This window comes from Ascaphus truei, chromosome 1 (assembly GCF_040206685.1).
Source record: "Ascaphus truei isolate aAscTru1 chromosome 1, aAscTru1.hap1, whole genome shotgun sequence".
Lineage (NCBI taxonomy): Eukaryota > Metazoa > Chordata > Amphibia > Anura > Ascaphidae > Ascaphus > Ascaphus truei.
In genome coordinates this window covers 85,983,146-86,002,909 of record NC_134483.1, presented here as the reverse complement: position 1 = coordinate 86,002,909, position 19,764 = coordinate 85,983,146, and the positions used below count along the sequence as shown (strand labels likewise).

The window sequence follows — 19,764 nt, the reverse complement described above, 5'->3', positions numbered from 1 at the left end:
AGTGGTTTCTTTTATATTGTCATAAGTAGCATCAAAGGAGAACATCACAAAAAACCCCATTAAAAAAAAAAAGTCTGTATGTTCGATATACTTGATGCTATGCCTTAGAAGCTTTGTGGGCCTGAAAACATTTGGAGTTGCATTTTATTACTGCAATGCAAATATAACCAACGGTGCTTCCCCCACCCGGTGGGAGATGTGGCCATTATGGATCGTATGGTGCATGAAACCTGCTGGTTACAGGAGGGCTGAATCCTCATCAGAGCTATACTCAAACTCAATCCCCCCAAGCCAGGGTTCCTGACAAAAGTTCTGACTTTAACCACTTTCGAGCCCACCTAGTGGAATTCTTAGCTTCAGGGAATAATGAACAGTCAGTAGGCTTGTTACCAGGCTCCGCAATGAAGAACAAAGTCTCCTGGCCTTGGTCAAAGTCTCTGATCTGAAACTCTCCTGGACTGGGAACCAGCCCTATAATGACAATGTAGAGCTCTGCATTGGTAGTGGTAAAAGCGGTACTCACCAGAGTGGGAATCGCCTTCTTTTCATCTGCCCCGGCAGACACCGTACCAATATCTTCATCGCCAGAAGATATCACGGGATCCTGTTGCAAGTACAGGACCCGCACCGGAAGTGCGTAAACATCCGGTCTTGGAGGAAGCGTGTCGTCATCATCCTCATGAACATCGGCACCGGAAGGTACCTCCATCTGTACCGGAGAATCCCTGGATCGGCCTCTGAACACCTCCACGAAGGGTAGGCTAATCCGCCTCTGAGGTCTCACGGTCGCGGTTACTTTTGCAGGACTCCTCTGTCCCTAGGAGCCATTAGGACTGTTCAGTTCCTCCACAGTGTCGGTCGGCAGATTCAACAGCGGTCGAAACACCACAGAAGAAAGTCTGCAACTGGCACGGGAGGAGGGTAAGGACACATCTGCAGGGGAAGACACCGGATCATTTCTAAGTTCCAGTGGCAATCAGCAGCTCCTGCGCCTCTGAGAACAACAGTGTCTCTTCACCCCAAGCAGTCACCTTACCCTGGTTCCGATTCTCCGACCATCTCTGGAACCGTCTCAGCTTGCTCTGCAGTCACCAGGATACTCTGATTCACTGAGGCCACGTCTAGGGCGCACAGGCCCTCCAAAGCCTCCATAGTTGAGGTAGATTGAATAGCAGCAGTATCGACCGCCCAGGTTCTGGGGCTAGTCGCATAATTTTCTGCGAATTCCGTAGGCCGCAGCAGTGTGGGCTTCAGGAAACAAGGTCAGTTCGCCACCTGAGAAATCACACTTGGGGCATAGGCTTCTGAGGTACCTCTTCCCCTCGACCACCAGGAGCCCTCCTGGTAGACGATAGGGGTCGAAGTCCATATCACCAGACATATTCAAGTATTTTTGTAAGCACAAGCACAAGAGAAATGGAACTTTCACTCCTCTCACTCGCCATGCTCCAAAGACCCGAGGGTGCGGTTGGCCAAATCCGGCTCCTCCCTTGTTCTCCAAAGTCTTTAGGCAGTGGCTGTCGGCGTGTCCCCTCCCTCTGGTGATTAGAGGAGAGGCACCCGATAACGTGGACGGGGCATGGCTCTGTCACATGGCTTGGGTGGGGTCCAGGCTTTAGCGCCAGACCCGTGCAGAACGTTGCTAAAAGTTCACGTGCAGCCTGTTTGCAGGTACACATGCGCTCTCCAGCCTTGGTGGGAGATGCCATTTTAGCTCGTGTAACTCATGTGGCATATTCCCGGACAGGGGAACCTCCATCTTGGGCACAATTCCTTCACAGACCACGCAGTGACCGCGATTCCGACAGGAATCCGTTCCTCGTGAGTCTTCACAGCACATAGATTTGCAGTCTACCAAGAGTAGGATGTACACCCCAGGCTAGCAAAGCTCCATCTCGATAATCTGCACAAGATTACAGTCCATTACAAGCACTCTGTGGTTCCATGATCTGGCTGCGGCTAGTAGTACTCTGGGCTTCTTCCAACAAAGGTGTCTAGGCATCTTGTACGTCAGACACCCTTCCTAAGATACTCCCCATCAGTACCGGGCACCGCCTCCTCTTGGCTGCCAGTATTGCAGACCCTCTCCAGGGGTCCCTGGGACTCAGTTAACCAGAGCACCCCATTTATGCATCCCGACTACTCGCCTCAGGGCGACTTAGAACAGCAATAGCCTTTGTGTCTCCAAACCATAGTTCCTTGGCGGGGAAAGTGGTCCCTGGTAATGGTATGCCGGGGTCCCCTGGACACTATACCTAGCCTCCTCTTTCCTTTGCACTTGCTCTGGTACGTTACTTCCAGCCTTGTTTCGCTGAAAGCCTGTCCTGCTACAGATCTCAGCAGTGCCTCCAAATGCAAGTGTTTCCCCCACCCGGTGGGAGATGTGGCTATTACGTATCGTGTGGTGCATGATACCTGCTGGTAACAGGAGGGCTGAGTCGTCCGCCAGTGGTAGTGGGGACACAGGACTAGGCTTCTGGGTTCATACACTACATATCTCTTTAGCAGTACAGCGCCTCCATCTGCTGTAGGCTCCAGGAACTGAAGGTGATCTCCCACGGTAGAACTATTACCTCTCCCCCCAGTAAGGTCACGCACCAGGCAGGAGGTATAACAACAGGAACGGTTTATTATCTCTTTTGTACAGCACAGTAATAAGCAGGCTTCTACCCGATGCAGTAACTCTCAGCTACCACTGATGGGTGGTCCCTGGACCATCACTACAGGCCAAGGGCACCCACAGCTGTCCTAGATCTTCCCTGCCTCCCTAGCAGAGGCAGAGAGAGGTATGGTCCACACTCACTCTCCGCCGGAGAGAAGAGGACCGGAGAAGGCCCAATAATCAGCCTCTCCATTGTGTGACCTGCCTTCAAGTGGGGAAAGGCACTGCTAAATGTGGGCGGTACCTGCCCTTAATGACAGCCAGTAGGAGGACACCAAGTCGGACTCATGAATGGTCATGCCAGGCCTGATGTCACCGCCTCCCGCTGTCCCCCCACACCCCATATCAACTACTGGCAGCCTGACTGTACCAGGGCTTACTGGCAGGAGGGAAGCAGACTAGAAGCCACAGATGGCATGGCTACATAACATATTGATGTAGTGCTGTCAGCGTGCTCAGTGCTGGACATATAATTTGCAGACATGACTTCCTGCCCTGTAGAGATTATAATCTTCTAATTTTTATTTGTGCCAAAGTCATAAAGGGCTAACCCAATGAGGCACAGAGTTCTCCCATTCCAAACATTATGAATATTATTTATTTATTAAACACTATCACTAGCATGCTCATTTTCTGGGGAACTAGAAAGACCCTACCCTCCCATTTGCCCACTAAACCTGAAGTGGTGCCTTCATGTTGATTGTCTAAAAAGCAATTGGTAATACAATTGATACCGCTCAGCGCTATTCTGTCCTTCTCTGGGATGACCTCTCATTTTGATTTCTTAATGCAAGTGCTCACGCACACATCCCAGAAAATAATACGGTTCTTCCCTTCCCTCCAGACAGGAAAACCCTTGAAATGAACATTTCACCATCTACTAGTGACATACTTGAGAGGCAAGAAAAATCTCCAAAGAAGCTGCTGCTCTTGTGTGGGACACACACAACACCACTTCCTCTGGGCATTTATTACCTGTTAAAAAACAATCTTTTGGTGAGTGGCAGTTCAGGGTTTTTGAGAGCAGGCTGCAATATTTCTTCGGGTCTGCTGAGTCATAATTAAAGCTGAACTGAGCGGAATTGGAGAGGGAAGGTCAGCAAGGTGCCGTATGAGAGATGAGGCTGGGCTGATGGGGACCAAATGAACAAATTATGATGGGCCCCACTCAATGTGATGAGGTCAAATGCTTGTTTCTACCCACTGACAGTTCAATTTCCCTGAAATGTCTCTCGATTCTCTATGAACTAATTATGAATGAAAAGTTATCAACTGCCCACACCAAAGGGGGCTTAAATGCTATTTCTTGGAGCTACTACCCAAATATTGTTAGAAAACAGAGAATTTTACACGTAACACAATAATTGTGGTCTACTTTAAATAACCATAAATCAGACACTGTTTTAAAGACTGTTAAGGTTGTACATGAAAGGCAACTGGCTGTTCATCCAACAAATAAATGCCTGTTTAGAGAAAAAAAAATCCATTCAAGTGTTTCCATGACAACAACCATAGTTCTTACTTATGTTAGACTGTAAATATGAAAAGAATGTATTAAGTACAATTTTCTGTAACCTGATGTTGACCAGACATACCTATGTATTCACTAAAACCCTTTAAGCAGCAATATTGGCTAAATGTTGCCTAATTGATCCTAAAAATAAATTTTGATTTATTACATTTGCCATAAGACAGACTCCTATTTCAAGAAATCAACCAGTTTAATGTCATATTGCATTAATTACATTTCAATATGCAAATGTGTACAATAAATATTTATTTTATTTGCCATTCCAAACAAATCATTTAAAGATCAATAGGAAGTTGAACATCTTAACTACAAAACTATGCTGATGCTGAATTGCATATACAGTATTAAGCAATCTTCAATGATGCCTCTTACAAATGTTAAACATTATAAAGAGTAGAGTAGCAGACATAAGAATTTTAATCAGAATTACGGAGTGATGCAGCTGAAAATTGTAATAAAAATCTAACAACTCGTTAATTAACTTGTGATCTTAGCCACATCAATGTAACACATTGTGTCAATCTCATAGTATAAAGAAATAGTTGATTAAAAAAAAAATACAGAAGCTTGAGATTAATTTAAACCTCATACAGCTCTTATGAGATGAGGCTGCAATCGTTGTTTAATTAATTTTTCTTTAGACATGAGCAATGATACATTTAGAGATTGCCATTATAGCCTAATATCAGACAAATAAGAAAAACAATACTAATCGCTAACATCCCACCTAGAATGGTTTCATTTCGTTAACAATGTCTGTTGACCAAGTGTTATAACAACTGTCAGCAATGGATTGAGTCCTCAGACTGATCTCTTACAGGGAATTCCCTGACAGCAAATATTTCCTAATGTCCTTTGAAAAATAAATGCAGTGATATTGTAAATTGTTAGGCAGGTTTCAAATGACAGGTAGGCTTTATAAAAGCTATTCTGCATGGTTCATTACTACCACCTAAAGTCCAAATTATTGTGGTTTTGTTCCTTTTTTTTAAAGGCACAAAACAAATTACAAACATGAAAATCCAAAGAGATACATCTTGCGATCTATCCAGACTTACAGGTCTGCATACCATCAGTTAAATATCTTTTAACAAAGGGCTTAATACAGAAAGTAATGTCATATGTGAATGGAAACATGGGCACTGTAATCAGTAGCCACGCACTATGTATTTTATAACAATCTATGCAAAATGCTATGCAGAGCATCTCAGCATCCAGGTGTTGGGATTAGAATGTGCGTTGGTTGTGAAGCAAAACAAATACATCCGATTTCTTTTTCATTAAGAGTTATCCATTTATGTGCACCTGGTGCAACATCACATTATCTTTCCAGCATCCCAGCCAAATGTACAGATGTACAGTATAAAGAAAATACAATGCAACGGCATCACAAAAACAGTGACACAGCTAGCTATTATAACAACACGTTTACCGAAATGTAATCCTATTCAATCAGTTAACAGTGCTTAGATTGTTAGGTCTCAAGTTATTTCCGTTAATGTCCATTTAATGTACATTTGTATTGATGCAGCACGCCCTCGATTGATTTACATTGATTAACCAATGTATGTGATTTAGTAAAATACGCATTCTCGGACTAACAATATATAAGAACAATATGTATACTTTATTCATGAGTATGTACAGTACCATTTCATTATTCATTTAAATTTTATCTTTTGACATAATTTAAGGAGGAAATCTGTCTCCCCCGATGGTGATTTCGACACATTCATTACATGTAGGCTTCACTGTAACACAATTAGTCATGGAACAATACAATCTGATTATTACAGCTTTTTTTCTTTGTCAAATTCCTACCATAATTGTATTGTTCTAAACTTGTATTATAATGGCAGCTGCTTGCCCATCATTTGTATTTTTCTCGTTAATCCTGACTCGGTGAATTAACCTTTAATTACCGTTGTTAAAATTGAAATGAGCCTCTTGTCTGGCTGGGGCTGCCTCCTTCCAGTGAATGATACCGATGGAAATTTGTACGGTCAATGAATATGTCCCATGTCATGTCTGATTGCTGTTAAAGATGTGAGGAGGTAAATGTTACCTTAGAAAGCTATGAGAAACATTTTTAGGAACCGTGGCTTGCCATTTTTCCATTAATCAAATGTTTCTAAATTACCGCACATACATATATATGCATGTAAAATCTTGTATTTTCCTCATTTAAAGATTAAAGGTGCACTAAGCAGCAGTGAGCTTACAAAATGGGGCTTCTGTTGTCAGTTAACATCTTCCTTACAACCAAAAATAACGGCTAAAAATTAAGTGTGTGCAATATGAATAAATCAATATTAAATAAATATATTTTATTTATTTGTATATTCAGTAGTATATACACACACATATATATATATATATATATATATATACACACGTGTGTGTGTATGTACACACACACACACACACACACACACACACACACACACACACACACACCATACAGAAATGCATTCGCGTAATGTGCCTGGGAGCACTTGAAACATTAAATGTATAAAAATTACGTGAAGGCATTATCAGAAACTTCTACAAAAAAAAAAGAATAATAAAATAAATGAAAAAGTGTATTCTATTATATCAAATGTAATAAAATACAAATGTTCACATTTTTATTTTATTTTTAGAAGTTCCTGAGCGTACTTGACGAATGCATACAGTACAGTATATACATAACAATAGTTGAATATGTGATGGAGTCTAATTCCATTTGTACTATTTTGCAGCCAGGAAAGCTGCTTAGTGCTGCAATTTTCCAATGGCCAACATAATATGGTAACTGATTTACTAACGCAGGCTTGAAAAATCATACTTTGACATTTCAATCAGTTTAAAATGGAGGTTGAATTTATTTATTTATATATATATATATTAAACGACCACTTAAACATATTTTCTCCTCTGCTTCTCAACAATTAACCCAATATCTGCAAGATGGGTCTGAAATGCATTGCTTTCAGTAACAACGCATCATCTTCTAGCATCGCAGGGGTCGCACGGGGATGTACAAAAATGGTATTGTGAGAACCATACTCTTATTAATCTTCATTTACAGATCAAGTGGATGAAACAAAGGAACGAAGTATACTTTCAATAATGCGCAGCAGCTATGAATTTAGAGAAATAGGCTTTATTGATAGGCTTTATAGAAGCTGTATGCAATTACAGTGCTGAATGATTTAAATAATAAACTGTCTGACATATTCTAAGATAAGTGGTTGCTACATTTCTGTGATATTAGGGTCATATACTCATCTATTCTTACTCCAAGCTCTCCTTCGCCTGGTAATAAATTAATTTCTAAGTGTTAGTTCGGCATGTGCCCTACAGTTAAATTCATTTTCTCTCTCACTGAAGGAAAAAGTAAAAAAAAAAAAAAAAAAAGTTGGAATATTATTTCCGATTTCATAGCTGTTTCTGACTATGCAAACAACAGACAGTTTAAGCTTCTTCTACATCATTTTATTATGACTGGAAAATTAAAGGACGCAGTATTCACATTATCACTCTTAAAATTATTATTATTTTTTAATTGGGGAAACATGAAGTACCCACTATTAAGATGTAATGCTGACGCTTAGATTTTAATTGACTTGTCTAAATAAGGAGACACGGCTGAAGTTTGCGAGATATAGTTAAAATCAAGGACAGAACATAGAACACAGACAGAGCCCAATGCTACTTCCAATGACACAGATACACAGTAAAGTACTTTATACTTTACACTGTCTGTGTTCTATGTTCTGTCCTTGATTTTAATTATATATTGCCATGCCCAGTAGCACTCCGTTTTGACACTCATATGCAAATATATATATTGTGGTTACTTTGTGGGGTATATAAATTAGGAGCTTACTGGTTTTCTCTGGTTTGCGAGATATAACCAGTTTCAAAGGCCAAACCCATAATCAACTCAAAGAGAAAAAAAAGAAGTAAAAAAAGAGACACAGGGTTAATAAACAGCTCTTTTCTCATGGGTGATTTCCAGAGTTTCCACTTCACCTAGCGGAGATGTTTGCTGTTCTTTTTTGTAATGGGCTGCCCATTAAAACTATTGGCTCAGAGTTGCCCACATAATTAAAATGTACGTTCCTCAATATATTACCTATCATGTAACTCAGGGGTGCGATATTCTCTGCGGGGGAGGGCAACTTTTGAAAAGACATTTGAAATTGTTCTTGCCGCACGACGTCCGCATCACGTGAGCGGTTCAGCCAATACGGGTGAACCGTTCACGTGATGTCACGGCCACCCCTCCACCACACCACCTTGTCGCCTCCAGCCTGCAGTGCAGATTTCGCACGAGCAAGTGACATCACGCGGTCGCACTGACGCCGCAACTATAACCGACGCCTTTCATCATGTGTACATTATCTAGTATTACATACTTGGCAAGTTGTGATATGAGAGCTGTGGGAGAGATGCCTTTCTATAGTTAAGCACGCACTGTGCCCAATTTGTGTGACGCATATGAAAATTAAGCAATTATTCAAGGTCTGTCCTTCTACCACTTGAATATAAATACTGCTATCTTCAATTTCCTTTGCTTGAAACCCCTATTTTATTTGGAGCCCAAACCTCAAACTAAGCAAAATATCAGTGACAAAAAACCTGGCTGACATATTTGGAGGTATTTTAACAAGGACATTCCTGACTATTCCAAGAAAGGTAAACATTCCATGTCGAGTGTTTCTACAATAAGAAACTGGGGCATCTTGCTGAATCTTTGAGCTGTGATTTGGCAGTGTGAATAAGTGATGTCTTAACTAAAGGCCTAATTTCCGCTTTTACGTCAGAAATTCTCTTAAATAGCCCCTAATCACCTTGAAAAATCTCTAAACAGTAGAAGGAACGTAGCTTCATGAAGACAATTTGGAAAGGGATTCTTAACACCTCTATTTCTCTGTAGCTATAGGCCAGGCCTGCACAACATGCGGCCCGCGGGCCACCCTGTGTGGCCCGTGACGGCTCCCTCCAACCCCCACTTCAGCCCCCCTTCCCTGGTAGGGAAGGAAGGAGCAGTGTGTGACAGCGCGCTTCCCCCCCCCCCCCCCCTCTCCCGCACTAGCAGTGTAGCGAGACCCGGAACTTCCGGGGTCTGCTGCTAGAGCGTGCATCCCTCGCGCTTCTCCCTGCCGCCATCTGTTGCCTCCGCTGCCGCCACCACCTCTGCTGCTGCCGCCGCCATCAGGTAACATGAGGGGGGGGAGGGTAGTTCATCCATGAGGGGTTGGGGGGGCTGCTGAAATGGGTTGGGGGGGCTGCTGAAATGGGTTGGGGGGCTGCTGAAATGGGTTGGGGAAGAGATGTGAGGTGCAGGGGGGGAGAGAGATGTGAGGTGCAGGGGGGGAGAGAGATGTGAGGTGCAGGGGGGGAGAGAGATGTGAGGTGGAGGGGGGGAGAGAGATGTGAGGTGCAGGGGGGGAGAGAGATGTGAGGTGCAGGGGGGAGAGAGATGTGAGGTGCAGAGGGGGAGAGAGATGTGAGGTACAGGGGGGGAGAGAGATGTGAGGTGCAGGGGGGGAGAGAGATGTGAGGTGCAGGGGGGGAGAGAAATGTGAGGTGCAGGGGGGGGAGAGAAATGTGATGTGCAGGGGGGGAGAGAAATGTGAGGTGCAGGGGGGTAGAGAGATGTGAGGTGCAGTGGGGGAGAGAAATGTGAGGTGCAGGGGGGAGAGAGATGTGAGGTGCAGGGGGGAGAGAGATGTGAGGTGCAGGGTGGGAGAGAGACGTGAGGTGCAGGGGGGGAGAGAGATGTGAGGTGCAGGGGGGTGGGATGTGTGTGGTGTGCAGGGGGGTATTATGTGTATGGGTGAGGCGGAGAGATGGGGGTATGAGAGATCGATGGGGAGTCTTGCAAAGGTTGATGATGAGGGTTTTTGGGGGAGATATGAGGATGATGATGAAGGGTGCTGGGGTAGGAGGAGGAGGAGGAAGGGTGCTGGGGTAGATATGAGGATGATGATGATGATGATGATGATGATTTTACCCGTGCGGCCCCAAACTTTTTACCTTGGAGCAGTTTGGCCCTTCTCACTGTACTAGTTGTGCAGGCCTGCTACATTGACAAGAATCTGCATCATTGGTCAAATGTATTTTAACCAAGACAGATTGTAACAATTATTCAAAAACATTCCCTTTTATGAAGAGAATGTGACCAGATCTGCAGACTGCCTCAGTTGGTGGAATGGTCTGCCACTATCTAAAGTGAAATTCATACTCCCACTCCTCTTGGCTCTTCTAATTCAAAGTTCCTATTTAACAAAAAAGAGTGATGGAACTAATCACTAATGATGTGAAATATGCACACACGTGGCTAACATGGAAGCAATATTCCTCCTCTGAACTTCATTATAATAGCAGACCCAAAGCCACAAGATGATTAGGTGTTATAGATCCATATTTACAAAGTGATGCTCCGCCATAAACACTTTCTGCAGCAGTAAGACACACTCCAGCCTGTTCACATGACCAGGCCAGGAGTGTTTCTGCACTGAAAGGTGTCTTAAGGCGTAGCACCTCTCAGTGTATGTGTATATACACACATACACATATATGTACACACACGTATGTACATTAGTGATGTACCGGGTACCTTGACATTACCTGGTACCCGGCCATATTTAAAGTACCCGAAAATTACCCGGAACCGGCCCAGGGCGCTGGGATCCAGTGCCGAGTAATTACCGTTCTGCTCTGTTTCCTCGGTCCTCCTCTTGTAGGAGCAGAGCAGGAGAAGAGACTTACCTGCAGCCTGCTTTGGAGGGTGGGGAGGAAGTCAGCTGGTGGCAGCAGAGGAAGACAGCCTTCACAGCCAGTGCGAGCAGAGGAACATGTGACCGAAGCAGGAGCGGTACTATTCGACAGCCGGGGAGGAGCTGCACCATAAGTCGGAAGACATCCGGTTCGGACCGCTGGGGCACGCTCCTCCCCGGCTGTCCAATAGTAATGCTCCTGGTCTGGTCACATGTTCCTCTGCTTCCACCGGCACCGCCTGTGAAGAATGTCGTCCTCTGCTGCCATCACCACAAGGATGTCTTCCTTTGCTCCAACCGCCACCAGGATGCCACCGTGGTCCTCCTCACCCTCCACCATCGGCTGCAGGTAAGTCAAAACTACGCGGCCGGGTAATTCTTTTTCCCCGCGGGTACCCGGTCATTTTTTGGACTCGGTACATCCCTGGTGTGTGTGTGTGTGTGTGTTTGTGTGTTTGTGTATAACCTGTCATTTTTTTTCCCCTCCACAATATTACAAATATATGCCTTGTACTCTGTTGCTCGACTGCTAAAACTCTGACAGGCCCTCATTCTCTCCCGTCTCGATTACTGTAACCTCTTGCTATTAAGCCTTCCTGCCTCTCACCTGTCTCCCTTACAATCTATCCTAAATGCTGCTGCCAGAAGCACTGTACTCTGTCCTAAATCTGTCAGTGTCTCCCCTGCTGAAATCCCTCTCCTGGCTTCCTATCAAATCCCTTATCACACACTCAATTGTACTCCTGACTTTTAAAGCTTTACACTCTTCTGCACCTCCTTACATCTCACCCTAATTTCTCGCTATACACCATCCCGACTCTTGTGTTCTGCTCAAGGATGTCTTCTCTACCGCTTTTGTATCTAAATCCATCTCCCACCTTAAACTTTCTCACCGACTGGCCCACACTTCCCCTTAATATCCGACTAGCATCCTCTCTATCCACCTTTAAGACACATTAAAACATCTGCTTAACGAAGCATATGAGTAGCTCCGCTGATACTTTACACCTCATACATAAGCCTGCAGTCCCAGTAATGTCTGTGACACGCACGCCCGGCGGGTGTGTATATATGCGCGCGCGCGTGTGTATATGCGCGCGCGCGCGCGTGTGTGTATATGCGCGCGTGTGTGTATATGCGCGCGCGCGCGTGTATATGCGCGCGTGCGTGTATATGCGCGCGTGCGTGTATATGCGCGTGCGTGTGTATATGCGCGTGCGTGTATATGCGCGCGCGCGTGCGTGTGTATATGCGCGCGCGCGTGTGTACATGCGCGCGCGTGTGTATGCGCGCGCGCGTGTGTGTGTGTATATGCGCGCGCGTGTATATGCGCGCGCGCTTGTGTATGCGTGCGCGTGTGTATGCGCGCGCGCGCGTGTGTATATGCGCGCGTGTGTATATGCGCGCGTGTGTGTATATGGGCGAGTGTGTGTGTATGTGTGTATATGCGTGTGTGTGCGCTTTTTATGAAGTGATATATTGTAATCAACATTTGTTTTTGCATGGCTTTCAGTTTCTTGGTTTTGTTTCTTGGTTTTGTTTCATTCATTGATTTTGTATATTATAGGGTTTTCACCCTGTTTTTTCACTTTGGTGTTTGCTTCTATTCTGTGGGCTATTTATTCTTTTACTGCTCCTTTTGTGTTGTCTGGATTATTGATTTTGACATATATATTTGCTTTCACGTTTCACCCTCCCCTGGTCATTGATTACGTAATATTTGTATCTTTATCCATGCAATATACTATAAACATGCTGGGATAGCTAAGTATATAGATACATTTCCCATATTAATTATAAATGTTTATTATATGGGTTGACATACAAGGGGGATTGAAATTGGTGCTAGCATTGAAAATGTTTCCTAGACTAAACAGCATGTTATGTTTGTTTATATCATCACTGATGCTTGCAGGGGGGCCTTTTTCTAATTTTATTCCCACGGTTTTAAAGCTTTTTTAGATAGATATGTGCAGAATACATTGGTGTTCATACTGGTCATGACAGTTCGTTTCTGATATGTCTAACCAACATTGAGATTATGCTGATACGTTATCTGTGTCTTCTATTTTATGTATATGGGGTTTGGTTACTATGGACACTCAAGACACACTTCAGCTATGCGCATATATTATGTCTTACACGCTCATGGCTCCTGCCTTTTGTGGTGCCGTCAGCCACGCATGCGTATAGGTTAACCTTTACTGAGCAGTGCGGGTTGCCATGAAAATCAGGGACGCTACGGGGTGCGTACGCCATACCAGATTGTATTAAACATGGCACTAGAAATCGCGCATGCTCAGGGGCTTCTTCCTTGCGTAACATGGCGGGTTACCATGACAACAGGGGCCGCTACGGGCCGCACATGCGCACCTTAAGCCATACGGTGTCTCATGTGTGCCATATCGATCTCCCTGGCTCCCATTGCATTAGAAGCACGGAGCAGCAGTCTTCAATGAGGCTTTAAAGGTAGGTGGTGCTACGATTCTAATAGAATCTGGGTAAATACTGACTGTCCTATCAGGGCTATCTCCAGTTGACATAGTAAGAACATGCAATGTAATTGGCACATTGGGTTTTAGATACCATTTGATGCGTCATGTGGGGTTTTGAGAAGTGTTCTCATTGGTTGATTGCATGATTTGTGTACACTGGTGGGGGTATAAGTTACAGTAGTCTTCATTCTAACACTTTATAACCCTGAGGAAGGTTCCGTTTGCAGGAACCGAAACGTTGGTTTTTGTGTTTTAATACACTTTTTGCATTTTCTACCCGTGTGTGCTGTCTCTCCTTACTGGACCATCATCTGATAATATACACACATATACACACACACACACACACACACACACACACGTGTGTATGTGTGTGTATATGTGTGTGTATATGTGTGTGTATATGTGTGTGTATATATGTGTGTGTGTATATGTGTGTGTGTATATGTGTGTGTGTATGTGTGTGTGTGTGTGTGTGTGTGTGTGTGTGTGTGTGTGTGTGTGTGTGTGTGTGTGTGTGTGTGTGTATATGCATGTGTATATGCATGTCTATGTGTGTGTGTATATCTACAGGTACTAGGAAACAGGGTTCCTAGAATTCCGTGCTCAGCTGTGGGGTGTCTCTAGATGCAAATCTAGTATATAACCACTGAGTGAGGAAAACAGGGACAAGCACCACTCTCTAAACACATATGTGGTCCGTGTCTCATTACTTATCTCCTAACGTGTGGGGAACCTGTGCAGTAGGGTGAAGGTCAGTAAAAAATCTCTGACCTCCCTATAACACAGTAAATAACATCCCCCTGGAGAAAGACACTTATAATGTATGACACCCAGCCCGTAGTGAATGGACTGGGGTACTCACGATTGAGAGTTTTTCTGTCTGGTGAATCCCACGGCGTGCGTCTCGTAAATGGTATACAGCAGATGATTCCTCACGGAAAAAACGGAGCACAGCAAATGAAGAAAAGGGGGCTAGATACCGATCAATAAAAGTCCTTTAATCCATGGTAGACATCATGGCACGGGATATGTAAAAACTCTTACGCGTTTCGGGCCGTCGCTCTTTGACAAAGGGCGACGGCCCGAAACGCGTAAGAGTTTTTACATATCCCGTACCATGATGACTACCATGGATTAAAGGACTTTTATTGATCGGTATCTAGCCCCCTTATCTTCATTTGCTGTGCTCCGTTTTTTCCGTGAGGAATCATCTGCTATATGTGTGTATATATGCATTTTCATGCATGTCTATGTGTGTGTATATGCATGTCTATATGTGTGTGTGTGTGTGTATATGCATGTCTGTGTGTGTGTGTGTGTGTGTGTGTGTGTGTGTGTGTGTGTGTGTGTGTGTGTGTGCGCGTGTGTGTGTATATGCATGTCTATATGCGTGTGTGTGTGAGTATATGCATGTCTATATGTGTGTGTGCAATGCTGTGTGTGCATGTGTGTGCAAGTGTGTGTGTGCATGTGCGCATGTGCGCGCGTGTGTGTGCGTGCATGCATGTCTATATGTGTGTGTGTGTGTGTGTGTGTGTGTGTGTGTGTGTGTATGCTTGTGTGCATGCGTGTGTGCATATGCGTGTGCGTATGCGTGTGCATGTGTATGCACGTGTATGTGTGGTGTGTATGTGTGGTGTGTATAAAAACCACATCTGTGGAAAGACGTGTGTACTACAACTTCGTGATTAGAACCTCAACTGTTGAAGGAAAAAAAAAAATAATCTTGGAGAAACATTGATCAAGTTTCACAAGATTACAAAATTATGTTGACACGTGCAGCACTTTTGATGCTGCTCCAAAGCACTTACATTTATTAGCGGTGAGGATATGGAGAGGGATAACCCTTGTAGATCAGCCATTAAACTGGGGGAAATAAGGTCAGATTTGGGACGTGGTATAGGCATCGATTCCAGATCAACTGCAAGGAAAAAAAGACAAAGGAAAATTATTTAAGCATCGTTTATTTTATGTCGCAAGAAAAAAGGATAAAAGATATCGAACAAATCTTTATTCATGTATTAACCCATATTAGTACCCTACAGCATTGGGGTGGCACCCAGGATGCCCTTTTGACCTATGCAGTACATGAGGTTTTACACATTTTCCTTGGGTGTGTTTGCAATCAACCACAAACTGAACTGAGGGAGAGGATCCTCCTCTTACATTAACGCAACTGGAAGAGGGAAGCAATCGCATAGAAATGTATCGCTAGTGCTGGAGGGGCCGTGGCCATGGTGTTGGTAGGACACCCTGGTACTGAATGTGTTGAAATTATTTTACCTGTAAAAGTACAAACCATCGTTGTATTGACAGCTATGTAATTTATGGCTTGCAATGCATTGAATGCAGTGAAGATGTCACGGAGATGAATGGAACATACCAGTCCAACTTTATTTTCCAGAGAATATAGAGCTACTACAGGAATCCCCACTACCAACCCATGTTTCATAGAAATGAATCTGAAAAAGTTGGTTTTTTTACAGTGTAACATTGTTAAATTGACTTCTATATAAAAAGAAATTGTGTTTCAATAGGTTAGAAATTACTTGTTCAATGGCCTTGCCATTCTTCACAATATAACGGTAATGTTTTATGTCACACATTGTATTGTTACCATGTGTTCAAACAAAGTTTAGAACACAATATTCAGCATGGTTGGACCGGTGTATTTACTTGCTGGGAAATGAATTACAAATCTTTTAGAAGTGCCATTAGGTAGGTGGAATTCTGAAATGATGGGATTGAGGAAATTATGTCAATTCAATTAGCAATTTGAAAATCCCAAAGTACTACCACTACTGCAAACGCATTATACTTACAATCATCTAAATCTAGCAGAGAAATTTCTTTTTTTATTGCCGTTTTCTTCTCATTTGCTGGTTTACGTTCAAGTTTCTGTTGAAAGAAAAACGAGTGTCAGTTTAATCACCTTTTTACATAACAATATGTCTGCACTTCTCTTGTAGCAAGTAATCCAAAATGTTCTGCACCAACTGAAATACTATAAACAGAAATGTCTAGGTCAGAATCTGCATAATTTGTATAGATTTCCCCATAGAAACACAAAGGCATATTGCAAGCTGTAGTGTATTTGTTTCGTTTGATCTTAGTTTAGCATTAAAAGCTACTATCAAGAGATGGCACCACAATTGTGTGCAAAATTGCAAATGGAAAAAATACAAATAAAAGACTATGTAGTATTGAATAAAGCTAATTGCCAGTTCTGTTTCAAATAAACATTACAAAAATATGGGTGGGTTTGGTACAGTCTGTGGGGAAAAAATATATTCTTTATTTTTAAAACATTTAGATCTTCATTGCATTCCTACTTAAAGACTAAACTGTAAAAAAAAAAAAAAAAAAAAAAGTGAAGTTAGGGGTACGTTGCGTCCAGATTTTCCCATTTACAATTCATCTTGTTAATAGAGACAGAAACTGGATAAAAGCATATAGGAGATGAAGCAGGAGATTGAGGATTTCTCCCGCTTAATGCATAATTCATGTGCTCGGTCTGCAAAGTGTGTAAAATGAACTTTCACACTGAAGCTAGAGCCAGACAGCTGCAGAGAAAAGAAACATGAATTGAACTTTACTATGTGCATTTCATCATAGCTTTCAAAATATTTATATAAAATACATCATTCACAAATCAAATGCTCCGACTGATCACCCACTGGTACCACTGTGTTCGCTCCTAAAAAAGTGATTAGGCAGAAACAGACAATTTGTTTTTGTACATTTTTAATCAAGCTTTTGAACAGTTCAGTGACCACACCAGGCTTTTAAAAGGAACCATACAGCAAGTGATTTTACAGTTGGAATTATTAGTGAGAAAACTCTTAGCCCAATATTCTCCAAATGACAATGCTTTGTCAAGGTCTGATATGAAGGCATTTCAAAATACTTCTTACATACTGGTACAGTATGTGTTTCTAATAGTCAGAATTAATTGAATAACACTAACTGAATTTCAGTCATTTAGGGCAGAAGAGCGCAATCTTTTATCCTTTCGCCCCCGCCTTCTGTCCCCCTCTCCTCGCGCCCACCCCCCTGCTTACCTTGCTTCAGACGTCCTGGCGTCATGACGCCACGGCAATGCAACGTCACATGACGCCGCCTTGCCATGGCGACGTGTGACCAGGAGCATCTGAAACAAGGTAAGTAGAAGTTTACAGAGGCCCTGCAGCTCCCCTGGCATTAATTTAAATGTATTCGGGAAGCATACGGGGGCCTCTGTAAACCCCGCGCCCCCTGCAGCAAGTCTCGCGCCCCCTGGGGGTCACGACCCCCACTTTGCGCACCGCTGATTTAGGGAATGCATCAGTTACACTTTGTAATGTAAGCAAACAATGTTATCAACATTTTTACTTTAAAAAGCCTTAGAATGGGGGGCGCGCGCGACGTCAATGCGGGTGCACGCAGGCTAAGGAAGCTCTGTGCACCCCGCCGGAAAAATCAATAAAATCCCCTGATCGCCACATGGATCGGTCAGCTGGGGGAACTAGCGCGGATGTCCCTCAAGAAAACGCCAAAGCCGGGGATCCCAAATCTCTCCCGTTTTAGCCGTGGGCAGCAAGCAGCACCAGAAAAAAAAAAGAAAAAAAAAAAGATGGCGCTGCTGAGCGCACTTGCAGTTAAAGGAGAGAGGCAAGTTGCGGATCTTGAGGGGAATATCACTAACAGAAGGACTACATTAAGAAACCCGACAGAGGGGTCCACAGCAGGTGAGGAGGTAGTGGGGGGAGCAGCTACTAACAGAGAGCTGACCACGGCAGAGGGAGACACAGTGATTACTAAACAGGACCTCAAGAACATGCTTAAAGAAATGCAAGCAAGTTTCAGTCAGCTCTCGGAAGAGCCGTAAAGGAATTTAAAACAGAAGTTTCTTTACTAGCTAAAAGAACTAAGGAGCTTGCAAATAAGATGGACATTTCCCTACAAAGCAACTCCATCGAGATCTTCCAGGATGACAATTGAGAGGAGAGGGCAGCGGCCAGTAATAGCGGTACTCCAGGAAAAGGGTATTCGCAACCGATGGGCCTTTCCATTCTGCCTTGTTGCCAACCATGAAGACAGACAGATCTCGATCTGGCATCCCGAAGAATCAGCATCTTTCTTATCGGCATTGGGTCGGCCCATAGGGATGGATCGGGTCATCAACAAAGACCTTGAGAAGACGACACAGATGAGGATCGATCGCCTGAGGGTGCAGTTGCCCGGAGATAAAAGGTTTAAGACCGTCTGTGCCTTTGAGGGACTCGTCGAATCACTCTCCTGCGGTTTTCTAGAACTTTGGAAAATTTAACTGGAATCCACGTCTGTTTTCTCCAATCGACAATCCGCCTACATAAGATGTCCGCGAGAAGTCTATGCCTGACCCGACTGTTTGCTCCCCCTCTGTTTCTTCTCCCCCTTGTTTTTCCCTTCTTTATTCCTTATCTTTGTAGTGACTGTTCCACCAGAGACTTGTAGTTGACCGTCTATATCTTGGAAGCTGGTTTGCTGATCGGTGGAATAAAAATGACGATTGTGTGTTTGCGAGCCCTGGCTACGGCTAGGCTACAGGTGCAATCAAGGGACTGAGAATAGAGGAAGGTGGGGTGTTTGGGGTAGGTAGAAGCCCTGTATGCCCGATGTCAGGTCGCCCTGTAGGGCCTTACAGTATGCCCGACAGGCCAAATAGGGTCTGCCCGCAAATTACGGATGAGTGGCTAGTTACACTGATCTTCGTTTGTAGTTTATTTTTTGTTCTTGGTGGGGTTTTTTTCTGTTGGTATCCAAGTTCCCGGAGGGGGAAAGTTTGCTTATTTATTTTCCTACTCCCACCTGTTCCCCATAACCATTAATTTTTCCTGTTCACAACTTTCACATGAGAGAGACAAGACATTGGGAATGACAAGCCAAGCGCTATTGAAGTTAGTATCCATGAATGTTAAAGGCCTTAATAGCAATGGTAAGCGTAGATTAGCCCTAAAAGAATTTAGGAATCTGGAAGCAGATATTGTTTTTCTACAAGAGACATTTTGACACAGAGGAGCCCCTGAATACTTTCAGTGGCGAATACCCTACTGCATTTTACTTGTCTTTTACAGGTAAAAAAAAGGGGGACTGCGATACTGATAAAACAGGGTATTCAGTTCCAGCCACTGAAAATCAACAGGGATAAAGGAGGGAGGTCCCTGGTGGTCCACAGGCTCCTTTTCAGGCCAACAGATAATGTAAGTAAATATTTACGCTCCCAACGAGGGTCAAATTGACTTAAGAGAAACATTGGAATCTACAGGGGATAGTAGAGATCAG

The 19,764-nt window shown here is 43.6% G+C and overlaps 1 protein-coding gene across 8 annotated transcripts in view; it reads right to left on the bottom strand.

Moving 5' to 3' along the window:
• AP3B1 (adaptor related protein complex 3 subunit beta 1) overlaps positions 1 to 19,764 on the bottom strand; it is a 285,331-nt gene that overhangs the window by 104,950 nt on the left and 160,617 nt on the right. For all 8 annotated transcript variants that reach the window (XR_012799929.1, XM_075591004.1, XM_075591033.1 and 5 more), the window contains 2 exons: positions 16,284 to 16,359; positions 15,273 to 15,382 (listed from right to left, as the gene is read on the bottom strand). Coding sequence is in view for 7 of the 8 variants with exons in the window: in XM_075591004.1 (XP_075447119.1) it covers positions 15,273 to 15,382; positions 16,284 to 16,359 (186 nt within the window). In the remaining variant the exon portion in view is untranslated. The remainder of the gene's footprint in view (positions 1 to 15,272; positions 15,383 to 16,283; positions 16,360 to 19,764) is intronic.